The 14,371-nt window shown below is 52.7% G+C and overlaps 6 protein-coding genes across 6 annotated transcripts; 3 read left to right on the forward strand and 3 right to left on the reverse strand.

The window, feature by feature from the left end:
• Positions 1–619: 619 nt before the first annotated feature.
• VTN31DRAFT_4844 (uncharacterized protein) lies at positions 620–3,166 on the reverse strand (the record flags this gene model as incomplete). Its single annotated transcript, XM_069405277.1, has 5 exons — positions 620–676; positions 918–2,526; positions 2,584–2,681; positions 2,737–2,935; positions 3,003–3,166. The coding sequence occupies 5 exons, from the start codon at positions 3,164–3,166 to the stop codon at positions 620–622; spliced, it is 2,127 nt and encodes a 708-aa protein (XP_069260357.1).
• Positions 3,167–4,310: 1,144 nt separating this feature from the next.
• On the forward strand, positions 4,311–6,043 carry VTN31DRAFT_4845 (uncharacterized protein; the record flags this gene model as incomplete). Its single annotated transcript, XM_069405278.1, has 4 exons — positions 4,311–4,321; positions 4,374–4,476; positions 4,533–4,631; positions 5,480–6,043. The coding sequence occupies 4 exons, from the start codon at positions 4,311–4,313 to the stop codon at positions 6,041–6,043; spliced, it is 777 nt and encodes a 258-aa protein (XP_069260358.1).
• Positions 6,044–6,278: 235 nt separating this feature from the next.
• On the forward strand, positions 6,279–7,790 carry VTN31DRAFT_4846 (uncharacterized protein; the record flags this gene model as incomplete). Its single annotated transcript, XM_069405279.1, has 2 exons — positions 6,279–6,374; positions 6,480–7,790. 2 exons carry the CDS (start codon positions 6,279–6,281, stop codon positions 7,788–7,790), a joined length of 1,407 nt encoding a protein of 468 aa, XP_069260359.1.
• A 112-nt stretch (positions 7,791–7,902) lies between these two features.
• Positions 7,903–9,492, reverse strand: VTN31DRAFT_4847 (uncharacterized protein; the record flags this gene model as incomplete). Its single annotated transcript, XM_069405280.1, has 6 exons — positions 7,903–8,326; positions 8,390–8,667; positions 8,721–8,956; positions 9,016–9,110; positions 9,164–9,251; positions 9,309–9,492. The coding sequence occupies 6 exons, from the start codon at positions 9,490–9,492 to the stop codon at positions 7,903–7,905; spliced, it is 1,305 nt and encodes a 434-aa protein (XP_069260360.1).
• Positions 9,493–9,816: 324 nt separating this feature from the next.
• VTN31DRAFT_4848 (uncharacterized protein) lies at positions 9,817–11,687 on the forward strand (the record flags this gene model as incomplete). Its single annotated transcript, XM_069405281.1, has 2 exons — positions 9,817–11,315; positions 11,387–11,687. The coding sequence occupies 2 exons, from the start codon at positions 9,817–9,819 to the stop codon at positions 11,685–11,687; spliced, it is 1,800 nt and encodes a 599-aa protein (XP_069260361.1).
• A 349-nt stretch (positions 11,688–12,036) lies between these two features.
• VTN31DRAFT_4849 (uncharacterized protein) lies at positions 12,037–13,086 on the reverse strand (the record flags this gene model as incomplete). The annotated part of the gene is made up of 8 exons (XM_069405282.1): positions 12,037–12,466; positions 12,522–12,531; positions 12,593–12,621; positions 12,671–12,693; positions 12,752–12,831; positions 12,901–12,927; positions 12,994–13,025; positions 13,076–13,086. The coding sequence occupies 8 exons, from the start codon at positions 13,084–13,086 to the stop codon at positions 12,037–12,039; spliced, it is 642 nt and encodes a 213-aa protein (XP_069260362.1).
• Between the last annotated feature and the right edge of the window lie 1,285 nt (positions 13,087–14,371).

The raw sequence follows: 14,371 nt of genomic DNA on the forward strand, positions 1-14,371 counted from the left end.
TGGGTCATCCACTTTGCTCCACTATCGGGGAGGATCCCGATTGCAGATCTTGACGATGGTCATTTTGTTTGTTCATGATTAATTAATACATTAATACATAACCTACATACATAGTTAATTAACGGGACCAACATCGAATCTTGAATCAATTACGATAGCAGAAGACTCGTCAACTGCCATTCGGTCCTACGTCATACAGGATCATACAAGATGTACGAGTACGGAGTATGGACATGGTACTCCTTAGTTACTGTATTTCGGCTTCGGCATTTCTCCTCAGGTTAGATTAATCCGTGTCCCGTCGGTCAATTTTGACCTCCTTATTTAGAACAGAGGACAATCCTAAACACACTTGGCAGGCACCACACATCCACCATCTAGGTAGATTTACTGAAGCAAACGAACCACTCTCTAGTCCGTGGCTCCGTGCTGCTCTGGCTGGAAATCCAAATTGCAGGAATGTGAAAAAAAAGAAAAAAAATGAACGGAAAGCAGCATCTTGTACCATTTCTATCCTGGCTCCCTCCGGAGTACTGTTAAAGAAACATGCCACACACAGGACACTCGACCCATCCAACACAATAATGGAAGCTATCAGAAGGTCATCGAAAACAAACCATCATGCGTTCTCCTCGCCCGCAAACTCGACCAGGGGCGTCCCGCTCTTGCATTGGTCCTGGGACAAACACAATGGTTAGCGAAAAGCTCGGAGGGTCATGTGACAGGGTGGGGGAGGAGCCTGGAAGCTTCGGTGGAAGACGCTAAGAAATTCCTTCGAACTCCGCCCCGCCTTCAACCCGGCGGATGACGCGGGTCTGGCCAAATGCCAAGCTTCAGGCATCAAGGCATCAAACCCCTCATGCTTCCGAGTTCGAATGATCAAGTGGATGGTCAGGCGGTACTAGGTAGGTACTTACCCCAGCTTTGTGCACCACCCGGGAGATGGTGCCGCGATGCGGACTTCGAATCACCGTCTCCATCTTCATGCTCTCGATCACCACGAGAGGCTGATCCTTCTCGACTTCCTGCCCCTCCTGGACTTCCACCCGGAGCACCTTGCAGGGCATGGGTGCCAACACGCTGTTGGCAACGTCCTTCACGCCCAGCGCCTTGTCCATCCAGCTATCCCGGGGCGCCGTTAGTCGGTATTGCCGTCCGCGCTGGAACGCGACAATGGCGTCCTGATCCTGGATGACGGTGGTATCCAGTCGCGTGTGAGGGAAGAACGATTGTACAACCCGGGTGGGCGCGTCAAAATGGCTTCGCACGGATTCGAAGGTGCGGCCATTGACTGTAATGTCAAACACGTCTCTGCCCGTTTGTCGAACCTCAACGTGATAACGGGGAGCATCGTCACCAGTGGAAGATCGCTGGGCGGCAAATGTGAATCGCCGCTGTTGAAATGAAGGACTGAACCCAAGCACTGGATTAGGCCCAGACGAACCGGAGTCGGAGAGCAACGATGCCAGAGCGACTTGAGCCAGGACCTCATCTTCAATGGGTGACTTGGCAAACAACTCTGCATGGTGTTTATCGATATATCCCGTCTCAACCGCACCCGAGACGAAATCGGGACTTTGACAGAGGTCTTTAAGGAATTCAATGTTCGTCATAGGCCCGGCAATCTCGTAATTCTCGAGCGCTGTTCGAAGCTTTTGTAATGCTTCGTCGCGGTCCCTGCCCCGCACGATCAATTTCGCAATCATCGGGTCGTAGTGCGCAGACACCTCGTCGCCAGCTGTAAAACCGGCATCGATACGAACGTCGTCTGTCTCGGTTGGAGTGCGAACATGGAGCAGTCGGCCCGAGTCGGGAATGAACCCCTGATCAGGGTTCTCTGCGTAGATTCTTGTTTCAATAGCGTGACCACGAGTCGCGATCCGAGCTTCAATTTCCTCCTGGGTCAATGGTAGACGAGCACCCTGGGCAACTAGAATCTGCCAGTAGACAAGGTCCTGCCCAGTCACCATCTCCGTCACCGGGTGCTCAACCTGGAGGCGGGTATTCATTTCCATGAAGTAGAACTCCCCGGTGTCATTGTCGAACATGAACTCCACCGTTCCAGCACCTTCATATCCAACGGCAAGTGCTGCGGCCCGTGCCTTGTCCCACAACTCCTTTCTTGTGGCTTGCGGAAGTTGAGGCGCTGGCGACTCCTCCAAGATCTTCTGGTGTCGTCGTTGGATGCTGCAGTCTCGCTCGCCAAGGGCCACGCAGTTTCCGTGCTTGTCGGCGAAGATTTGGACCTCGATGTGCCGGGGTGTTGTAATGTATTTCTCGATGAGCATGTGATCGTCACCGAAGGAGCTGGCAGCTTCGGACTTTGCAGATCGCAGCTGATCTTGAAATTCTGCCTTGGACCGCACGATACGCATGCCTTTTCCACCTCCGCCCTTTACTGCTTTGATGAGCACTGGATATCCAATCCCATCCGCTTCGTTTTCGAGAAAGGTTGGGTCCTGGTTAGAGCCGTGGTATCCAGGGACACAAGGAACGCCTGCGGCTGTCATGATCTCCTTGGACCGGCTTGCCTTTACATTAGCTCGACAGAATTTAGGGTGGTCAATTGGCGTTGTGACTTACCTCTTGTCTCCCATGTCCTCGATCGCCTTCCATGGAGGCCCGATGAACACTAACCCGGCCTCTGTACATTTTCGAGCAAATGATGGATTCTCACTCAACTACAGACTCAATTAGCCACAGTGATCCCGCTAAACAGTGCGAAAGTCCACATACAAATCCATATCCGGGATGAATAGCTTGACATCCTTCCCGCTTTGCAATCTCAATGATCCGATCTGCATCCAAATACGCGGATGTTTCCCCGAGATTGAACGCATAGGGGCTACTTAGGGCATGCTGCGCACGACTATCGGGATGCGTGTAGAGCGTCTTAACTTTGATCCCATGCTGTGCGGCAGTCCGTCCGACGCGCCTAGAAAGCCGAGGTTGTGAGCAAGAAGTCCTATCCCGTCTCACAGGATCGAACGAGGTCAGCTCACAGAGCAATTTCCCCGCGATTCGCAATCAGAATTGAACTTAGCGCTGTCTTCTCAGCCGAAGCACTTGACAAGGTTGCTGCTGTTCTCGTGGACAATCTGGAAGTGGACAAGAGAGCGACAGGACCCAAGCGGGATCCTGTGCGGAGGAGGGCGGAGAGCGCCATTGTTGACGCAGAACAGAGAGATCGCGCAGCTTCTGAAGGCGAATCACTGAACCGTCAACTAAGCATGCCCCTGCAGTGGTATTGAAATTAACCAAAGAATCTTCTTGACCACGCTTCACTCTACAACATGCTGATGGCGGTTGAGCAAGGTCCAAGTCCGACTTGATCAACCGGTAAATGCCGACGCCAACCGAACCCTAACCCGTTCGCACTTCATTCTGCGCTTAGCTAACCTGATTGGCTGATCCGTGCGGGGGATAAACTGGCGGGTACAAACAAAAACGGAAAGTGAGAAACAATGCCTCCTAGTAGTCATATTCCTCTTAACTAAATTTATGAAAATTCACGTGATTTTTTCGAGCGAGAACGACGCAAGCGTCCGCTTGAAGTGCATCCCACCGCGTCCCTGCACCATGGGAGTCCGGGGCACGTCCTCATGCTTCGGGTATTCGATTTCGATACTCTCATCGGTCCGCGCGTAGGCGCCAGGGCGTCCGTTCGTGCCATTCTTCTGGGACAGTGCGCCCATTGTCGACGCGGCCTTGGGATCGGAGTCCCGATCGCTCTGGAATCGAGCCGGAGTGGTGGCAAGGCCACGGAAGTTGGTGGAGAGAACTCGTGGTGGCCATCGTGAGGCGACCGGCCGGGTCGCCCGGTGAACGGCGCGCAAGGCCTGCTGAGCACCGGCCGAGTTCAAGAAGGTGGCCATGCCTGGTGGGTGCAGGGAAGATGGGAGAATGAATGAAAGAGAGGTCTAAGGTGCTGAGAATGCGAACGCAAAGGTAACCAGAGCCACACACCCGGGGGAAAGGGGATGGGTCCAAGAGGCGATTAAATAGGGGGCGCGAGGGGCAGTGGTGAAAAAATCGGACATTGTGCTGCTTAGCCGCAGATATCTGTACGAGTCGTGGCCGCAAGATTTCGTGCTGACAATTCGAGCATGTTCCTACATCGTGACCTCCGACCGGGCGATGAGGGCGGGCCCGCGGCCAACGGTCCAGACTCTGGAATGCTCCCCAAGTTCTTCGTACAACCACCTTATTATACCTTTTGATCAGCTACAGGACTTGTTCGGAAAGCTCATCGCATCACGGCGATTCTGTTCTCAGTGAGATACATACATGCTTCTCCTTCCCGTCACCAGATGCTTGCCAGGTGCGTGAGCATTGGAGGGCGGGCAGTGGCAGTTGGGTTGGCAGTGGGCCAGACCCGAGGAAAACGCCCGGCTCCGGCTGGAACTCAGGCTGGGGCAGGCAAAATGGGATGGGAGGGCTTTCCGCCCCGAAAAGGCCACTTTTCCTCTATCAGATGTCCGCATGACCAGTGGAAATTTCCTCTAGCGCAGCAGATTTTGTTGACGCGATAGCCTCGCCTCGCCTACCGATTGCAGCACATTTTCCAGGAGCTTGGGTCATCCACTTTGCTCCACTATCGGGGAGGATCCCGATTGCAGATCTTGACGATGGTCATTTTGTTTGTTCATGATTAATTAATACATTAATACATAACCTACATACATAGTTAATTAACGGGACCAACATCGAATCTTGAATCAATTACGATAGCAGAAGACTCGTCAACTGCCATTCGGTCCTACGTCATACAGGATCATACAAGATGTACGAGTACGGAGTATGGACATGGTACTCCTTAGTTACTGTATTTCGGCTTCGGCATTTCTCCTCAGGTTAGATTAATCCGTGTCCCGTCGGTCAATTTTGACCTCCTTATTTAGAACAGAGGACAATCCTAAACACACTTGGCAGGCACCACACATCCACCATCTAGGTAGATTTACTGAAGCAAACGAACCACTCTCTAGTCCGTGGCTCCGTGCTGCTCTGGCTGGAAATCCAAATTGCAGGAATGTGAAAAAAAAGAAAAAAAAATGAACGGAAAGCAGCATCTTGTACCATTTCTATCCTGGCTCCCTCCGGAGTACTGTTAAAGAAACATGCCACACACAGGACACTCGACCCATCCAACACAATAATGGAAGCTATCAGAAGGTCATCGAAAACAAACCATCATGCGTTCTCCTCGCCCGCAAACTCGACCAGGGGCGTCCCGCTCTTGCATTGGTCCTGGGACAAACACAATGGTTAGCGAAAAGCTCGGAGGGTCATGTGACAGGGTGGGGGAGGAGCCTGGAAGCTTCGGTGGAAGACGCTAAGAAATTCCTTCGAACTCCGCCCCGCCTTCAACCCGGCGGATGACGCGGGTCTGGCCAAATGCCAAGCTTCAGGCATCAAGGCATCAAACCCCTCATGCTTCCGAGTTCGAATGATCAAGTGGATGGTCAGGCGGTACTAGGTAGGTACTTACCCCAGCTTTGTGCACCACCCGGGAGATGGTGCCGCGATGCGGACTTCGAATCACCGTCTCCATCTTCATGCTCTCGATCACCACGAGAGGCTGATCCTTCTCGACTTCCTGCCCCTCCTGGACTTCCACCCGGAGCACCTTGCAGGGCATGGGTGCCAACACGCTGTTGGCAACGTCCTTCTCCATGAAATCATTGCCCGAATCGTCGACGGCAGCGAATTCGCCGAGTTCAAGCGCGACTACGGTACGACCCTGGTCACCGGCTTCGCACGCATCTACGGGATGCAGGTCGGTATCGTTGCGAATAACGGCATCCTCTTTTCTGAATCCTCGTTGAAAGGGGCTCATTTCATCGAACTCTGCGCACAACGCAAGATCCCTCTGGTCTTCCTGCAGAATATCACCGGGTTCATGGTCGGCGTAGATGCAGAAAAGGGAGGCATCGCAAAGAACGGAGCCAAGCTCGTCACCGCCGTAGCGTGTGCCGATGTACCCAAGTTCACGGTCGTGTTTGGAGCAAGTGCCGGTGCTGGGAACTATGGAATGTGGTAGGTCCCCCCCGTGCTCTCCTGCACACTTAATGCCTCCAGTGTCGTCACGTGACTGAGAACCCGGTCAGCAAGGCCAAAGTCCATCTCGTCATTGCGATTGTTTCGATGATTGAGGTTGGATGACCGGGCGGCAGAGCGGGTTCTCTTTGCGCTCCCTCTTTTACACATGATCGTACGACTGCATTGTAGTGATCGAACTCACTTGAATAGTTTTTGTTCGAATTCTTGTGCCCACCATGTCCGACGACGAAGATTTCCATTATGAGATCGATGATATCGATGATGACGAAGAGGATATGATCTGGTATGACGATGTCAATCTCGGGATGGCTGTAAGTAGCGCCTCTTACAAGGAATTTGATTAGGCAGTTGTTCTGCAGCGGCCCGCCGTGCGGTATTGGAGGAACTGTTCGCGTGGCTGACACAGTAATTGGTAGGATGACCTCGCGGAAGCCACAATGCATTCGCCAGTCCCTGTCGATGATCCTTCTCTCGATACCGTTGAAGTTTACAGCGATTGGGACTACTATTCGGATGACTATTTCGATGACGACCCAACGATAATGAAGCGGCGCAAAACAATGGTTGACCTACCACCAACGACTGACGACAGTCTGAAAGATGTCATAGGAAAGAAGCCTGTATCACCAAAAGTCGCTGAATTGTCCGAGTTATCTCTAGGTGTCCCATTGATAGATATTCCGACGAGCACATTCAAAGGTGTCATTTGGAAAGACACGTATAGTGAAAAAGGCGATTCGGAGTATTACCAGCCCGGGCAAGGGGAGACGGTAACGTTATTCGAGGATTGGCGAGAAGCATTCGACCCGTCGAAACATAGAGATTATTGGCTTTCAAGGATGAATGCGATGAACAATCGATCTCCGGAAGCCGGAGGAAGGGGGATCGGGATGCAGGAGAGTGATGACTATGGCAGCAGATACTCTCCACCTCCATTGGCCATTGATGACACCAGCAAGGCAACACAAGCAAGGACAGTAGAGGGACACGACGCCGACCATATGGAGCGGAGACATTGGCTTCGGGAATCAGCCCTTGTGGACGACACCATGGCGAACGTCGCAGCAATGTCAGAATCGGAAGCTACTGAGTCGACGGATGTCTTCGAGACGCCAATGGCCGTCGAGGAAGAAACACCAGGCTCCTCGGCGCCAGCACCGTCGCTTGAGCAAGAACACGACGATCGCGACGCTGATGACACAGGCCCGAGGCAGCTCCAACAGTTTGTCTGCGTGGAGGTGCCGTCGCCTCCGAAATCCGAGGAGCCCCCGCCGCTTCTCGAGACGGAAACCCCAGCACGACGAAAGGGGCGTAAGCCATCAAATACTACTCAGCCCAGGATCGAGGGCAGAACCCGTAAAAGTCGGAAGGACTCTGTCAGCGAATCGAGTGATGCCGGTCATCCTCCTGCGAAACGTACAACAGCATACGGAGAAACGTCTACCGCAACAGCGACTCGCACGGGCCATGCAAGGAAAAGGAGCTATTCTGTCCAGAGGGCAGATGACGCGGTTCCAGAAGAACATGTCAAACCAAAAAGGGGCCACCCAAGAAAGAGAGACTCAGAGCCTCAAGTTCATTGCGATGGTGACAATACCAGTTCTCGACGCTCGACCAAGTTGGCGGCGGCTATTGACGGACAGGATCCGATCGAGACAGAGCTGGATAAGAGGGAGACAGGATCGACGTTACCTCGCCGAAAAAGGGCCAGGAAGACAAAGTCATGATTTCATAACCAGACATGTATATATATAGGTACACATCTTTGCGTTTATTTTTCATCAGTAACGTTAATGATGAAACGGAATGATTATTGCTACTCGCGGCTGTCACAGTCCCTCATGTCCTCGAAGCATACTCCCGGTTGAATGCCCGCCCAATCACCATCCTGCGAATCTCACTCGTTCCGGCACCAATCTCATAGAGTTTCGCATCCCGCAACAGTCTCCCCGCCGGAATCTCGTTGATGTAGCCATTGCCGCCCATGAGTTGGATCGCGTCCAGCGCACACTCGGTGGCCCGCTCCGCAGCGTACAGGATCGCGCCCGCGCAGTCCTGCGTGCGGATCACGGTGCCGGTTTCGGACATGCTCGACTCGTCGATTTGCTTGGCGGTGGCATATGTGTACGCCCGGGCGGCGCAGAGCTTGGTGTACATGTCGGCCAGCTTGCCTTGGATGAATTGGTTGTGGGCGATGGGAGTGCCGAATTGTTTCCGGGTGTGCGTGTAAGGGAGGACGAGGTCCAGCGCGGCCTGCATGATTCTGTTGCAAGATTCCAGTCAGCGTTGTGGTCGGTAGCATGGGTTTAAGAAGAGGGTTCCATACCCCAAGGGTCCAGCGCTGAGGACGAGTCGTTCAAGGTCGAGTCCCTCCATGAGGACACGGACTCCCTTGTTGACTTCACCGAGAACATTCTCATTCGGCACGAAGACGTCCTCAAAAATGAGTTCGCCGGTGTTCGAGCCGCGCATTCCCAGCTTGTCCAGCTTGCGGGCGCATGAAAAGCCCTTGAAAGTCTTCTCAACCACGAAGGCCGTGATACCCTTGGATCCTTTCTCAGGAGCAGTCTTTGCATAGACTACGATATAATCTGCGTCGGGCCCCTAATACTTCATCAGTATGAGATCAAAACATGTACAATCGGGGGGACACTCACGTTCGTGATCCACATTTTTGTTCCGTTGAGCAACCAGCCTCCGTCGACAGGCTTGGCTGTGGTCTTCATGCTGACGACGTCTGAACCGGCAGAGTGCTCTGACATGGCGAGTGCGCCGATCTTCTCTCCAGAGATGAGGCCCGGAAGGAATCGAGCTTTCTGTTCCGGTGTGGCATTCAGGGATAGTTGGTTGACGCAAAGCTGCGAATGGGCGGCGTAGGAAAGGCCGATGCTGCCTGTAACCAACTGCGTCAGGATTCATATCGCTCATTGAGGGTTTGATAATATTACGCACCTGATGCTCTGCTGATTTCCTCGAGAACGGTACAATGTGCTTGATAGCCCATCCCTAGACCACCATACTCCTCGTCGGCCGTGACTCCCAGGAGGCTGCCTAGCGGTTAAGCCACTGTGAAGGGTCTGAATGAGTTGGAGTGCCATACCCAGCTTCACCCAATTTCTTCCACATCCCCGCTGGGAATTCATTTTGCTGATCCGTTCGAGCGGCGACCTCTTCGGGAATCTCGCGGCCTAGCGGAGAGGATGCGTTAGACTAGCTCAGCAACAGACACACGGAATACTACTCACGAGTAAAGTCTTGCACTCTCTCCCTAAGCTCGGCAAGCTCCTCCGCGGTAGGCGGAACAAACCCCTTGGAATGTTTCGTTGATAAGCAACGAGCCCAGACCGGTTGCGGTAATGCCGTTACTCCTCGTCGAGCAATTCGACGTGAGGCAGCACGGAGGGCGAACGGCAAAGCGGGAGATGCCATGATTCTGATCGTAATGTTAGTCCAAAATAATGACTGCAGCCAACAAGTCAGACCATCAGAATGAAATCCAGAGCTATGTGTGTTCAGAGGGCGAAGCATCGCCCGCATGATAGGCCGAGGCTCCGTGCCTCGGTTGGACGCGGCTATCGTCGCTCCGGATATCTCTCCGCACTCTCCGCGTATCTTCGGGAGCGCGGTTCAAGCACTGCACAGAATGCTGTGGTCGATGATTAGCAGCTGGGATGAGAAAGAAAAACGTAAATTATTCTTGACATAAACAGACGAAATCAGTTTCCTCGACGCACGACTGGATCAACACTTGAAATGTCCATCCGTCGCGTCACCTTGCGGGAGCTGGCCGCGGCGGCTGAAGCTGTGCCCTCTGTTCCCAGACTACGGTGCTTGTCAACGTTATCGCGGCCCCGACGTCTGTCGCTTCCATCGACGCAGGGATTTTCACGATATAGGCAGCCTATCACGAAGTTTACGAGATCGATCGCAAATTATACACATCCACACCATGCCAGCGCGCTCTCCGTCCTCCCGACAGCAGTCGACACGTCCTCAGAGGAATTCCAGCAAAACGCCCGTGAAATGAACGAGCTCGTGGCGCAATTGACCGAGTTGCATGGCAAGATTGCGCAGGGTGGTCCGCAGCAAGCGCGGGATAAACACATTGCACGAGGGAAGATGCTTCCCCGAGATCGAGTGACATCATTGATCGATCCGGGAACACCGTTCCTCGAGCTCTCTCCGCTCGCTGGCCATGAGGTCTACCCGGGCGAGGATGTACCCGGCGGAGGGATCATCACCGGAATCGGATCCGTTGAGGGGGTAACATGCATGATCGTTGCCAACGATAGCACCGTCAAGGGCGGAACCTACTATCCGATCACTGTCAAGAAGCATCTGCGAGCGCAGGCCATTGCGCAGGAGAATCGCCTGCCTTGCATCTACCTGGTCGATTCTGGCGGTGCAAACCTACCGCACCAAGCCGATGTCTTTCCGGACCGCGATCATTTCGGTCGCATTTTCTACAACCAGGCGCGCATGAGTGCCGAGGGTATCCCACAGATTTCCGTTGTCATGGGCCCATGTACGGCCGGTGGCGCCTACGTGCCCGCAATGAGCGACGAGACCATCATCGTGGAAAATCAGGGAACCATCTTCTTGGCCGGGCCGCCGTTGGTGAAAGCCGCCACGGGCGAGGTCGTCTCCGCCGAGGAGCTAGGTGGAGGACATCTCCATAGCACTGTTTCCGGAGTGACAGACTACCTCGCTGTCAACGACGCGCATGCGCTGGGCCTCGCCCGACGGAGCGTCCGTAACCTCAATTACCCCAAGACCACCATCCCATTGAAAGGGTTGGACCCGGCTACAGACATCAAGGAGCCGCTCTACGATCCACAAGAACTCAACGGCATCGTCGGAACAAATCTTCGCCGACAGATTCCTGTCCATGAAATCATTGCCCGAATCGTCGACGGCAGCGAATTCGCCGAGTTCAAGCGCGACTACGGTACGACCCTGGTCACCGGCTTCGCACGCATCTACGGGATGCAGGTCGGTATCGTTGCGAATAACGGCATCCTCTTTTCTGAATCCTCGTTGAAAGGGGCTCATTTCATCGAACTCTGCGCACAACGCAAGATCCCTCTGGTCTTCCTGCAGAATATCACCGGGTTCATGGTCGGCGTAGATGCAGAAAAGGGAGGCATCGCAAAGAACGGAGCCAAGCTCGTCACCGCCGTAGCGTGTGCCGATGTACCCAAGTTCACGGTCGTGTTTGGAGCAAGTGCCGGTGCTGGGAACTATGGAATGTGGTAGGTCCCCCCCGTGCTCTCCTTTTTCTTTCCGATCCACTGCAGTTGCTGATCTCTGAACACTCCGATAGTGGCCGTGCCTACTCGCCTCGTCTCCTCTTCATGTGGCCCAACGCCCGGATCGGAGTCATGGGTTCCGAGCAGCTCACTGCTGTCATGGAAGCCGTAGGACGCACTCCCGATCCCAAGTTGAAAGAACGCATTGATCGCGAGTCGAAGGCGGTCTATTCCTCGGCTCGCCTCTGGGATGATGGCGTAATCCCGCCGGCGCAGACTCGGCATGTGTTGGGTATGGGGCTTACAGCGGCTTTGGGAGGCCAAGTCGAACGCCCGCAGCATTTCGATACCCGGTTTGGTGTGTTTAGAATGTAGACATCACATTTCCTTTTTGATAAACAATCAAGGGAGGCCATTCTCCCAAGTCATTCCTGGAGAAGATAATGACACACGCAAGTTATCAAACATTTTATATAGAACCCTCGGTCACCCAAGCACGCACCATATCACAGGAGAAAAGTCACACAAAGGAAACATTCAAACGAATGACCTCATTTCCAGCATCGGCATATCCGAACTCATCCAGATAGTTTCCCAGTCATTTAACCATAAAGGGAAAATCATGAAAAGACATAATGTCACAAGGGAGGTGGTGTCACAGAAGTCATACCTGTATAAAAAAAAAAAGAATCTTCAGGGAATCTATAAATTCCGGAGTTCTCGTTCACATAATCGCGCATTGATGTCGGCGCCTTGTGGATTTTCGATCCTTCTTGCTCCGGTCATTGCGAGGAGTCGTGTCTCGTTTGGCTTGACGTGCTTCCGCTTGTTTCGCCTGTGTGGCTTGCAGATCCTTGCGGATGATCTGTCGGCACAGGTCGATGAAGACCTCATTGACGTTTGCCCGCCGTCGGGCCGATGTTTCGTAGTAGGGAGCATTACCCCAGCTCTGCGACAGCGCAAACGCCTTGCTGCGGGGTACGGCTCGGTTTTCTTCGAGATCGGACTTGTTGCCGACGATCACCATGGGCACCTTATCGTCGTCTTTGATGCGGAGGATCTGTTCACGGATCTCCGACAGCTCATTCAGTGATGACATGCTGGTGATCGAGAAGACAAGGAGGAATCCCTGTCCTTGTTTCATGTAGATTTCCCTGAACATTCGTGTCAACTCCATCGGTTTAGTGTAACAGAATTGACGTGTATTACCTCATCGCGGCTGTGGTCATCGCATGGTTAGTGGATGGCTTGTTCATCGGGACTGGGAAGCAAAGACGTACTGAATTGTTCTGTTCCTGCCGTGTCCAGACTGCACGGTGATCAGTAAGATGAGACATTTTCGCGATGAAGGGACGTACATCTCCAGAATGCATTGTCGCCCCTACAGTGTAATGTCGTCAGCAGGTGGCTTGGTCTCATCCGTGACCCGAGAAACTCACATCGACTTCAATCTGCTTTCGATAGGAATCCTCAATTGTCGGGTCATAACTTTCGATCCAAACATTCTGGACGAATTGTGCTATATAAGACAAGAAGTGAGTCATCGATCGCAGGTCGTCGCATGGAGTAGCCAGCGCGGTCCAAATACCTGTCAAGCAGCTCTTCCCAACGCCTCCTAGATGACAATGTTAGGAACGCATCGTCGATAGATAGGCAGGGACCCAATCTCGTCTCGACATACCAGCTCCAAGGACGACGATATGATATTCCCGTCTGTGTCCAATTAGAATCGACAATTGCCAAAGAGCGCGACCAATACTCACCGCGGCTGCATTTGGGAATTTGAATTATCTCTGAGAACCTCCTTCTTTTCTCAAGACAATTGACGGCGGATTTCTCAGGATAACGCTCCCTTCTGGAAAATGATGGCGGGGACTTTCAGAATGGTGGGCGTCGCGTGCCAATTGACTCGCGCAATTGCACCTCAGCTTCTTCTTATCGACGGCTGTTGTCTAATGGCAGCGGAAAACAGACATGGGGAGATGGTCACGATCGTAGACCACTGAAGAAAAAAAAAAATTGAACAAGAGGCCAAGATGCAATCAATTTGTTTTAGAGTTTTTTTTTTTTTTTTTTTTTTTTTTTTTTTCTTTTTGAATCTTGTTTGTCTCCGAAAAAAGAACACGATACTCGCGCAAAGATCGAGTCGCCGGCGAACGATGCAATCGGTGGAGCAACTGAAGTAGCAGCAAACGAATCGACGGTTGGGCAATCTCTCGAGTACGACAGCGCAGTCCGGAGATCCCGTTGCAGGACCGAACGACGAGGAGGGCGAGTAACTCGAGGTCTGCAGAGCGAAAAGACCGGCGGGAAGGTTGAGTTGTGTGGCGGCGGACCGTTCGAATTAAGGGAAACTTTAACGCGGCGCTGCGTGAACCTGTCTCAGGGCCAGGTCGAAATGTAGAGAGAGGTTTCAATCCATGAAGTGGTTTTCTTAATTAAAGGAGTGTTGATCATTTCGGAACGATATTTCTTGGTTGTTATGAATGCAGCCTGGACTCTGCGTGGCTCACATCTACGGAGTACCTATATACGTATCAGATGCTTTGAATTTTTTCTTTCGTTTTCGTGTTGTGGAGAGAACCTCGGTGTCCATCTTGATGAGCACACCAGAACCATGCTATGGATAGGTTAAGGAATAATTCGGAGCTCTCTGACAACGTGAGAACAGCTTGCAAAGATCCTCGGCTTACGAAAATGTATGAGGATGTATACACAGAAGCACCTGAGGTGAAATAACTATGCGGGATAATGGGTGGATCGAGAAATACAGTTAAATAACCTTTGGTCCAGCTCACCACCACTCTGCAATCGGCGCGATAATTTGGGCTTGTGTCATAGACCGAGCTCCCTCCCGCTCGCAAAAGGTGCGTGTCATTCGCATCGCCTTCTATCGAACCTTTGGAATCCAGCGAACCTAAGAGCTTGCAGACTGTCGGGCGTCGCAGTGGCGTACTGTCGGCACACTTCCAGAGGGCAAAGGCAGTTTAAAGTACCTGCATCAACGGGGCAAAATAATAATGAGGGAAATGGAATCCCATCTTGTGTGGTGCCTTGAT

This window comes from Thermomyces dupontii, assembly GCF_041956625.1.
Source record: "Thermomyces dupontii strain NRRL 2155 unplaced genomic scaffold VTN31scaffold_4, whole genome shotgun sequence".
Classification (NCBI taxonomy): domain Eukaryota; kingdom Fungi; phylum Ascomycota; class Eurotiomycetes; order Eurotiales; family Trichocomaceae; genus Thermomyces; species Thermomyces dupontii.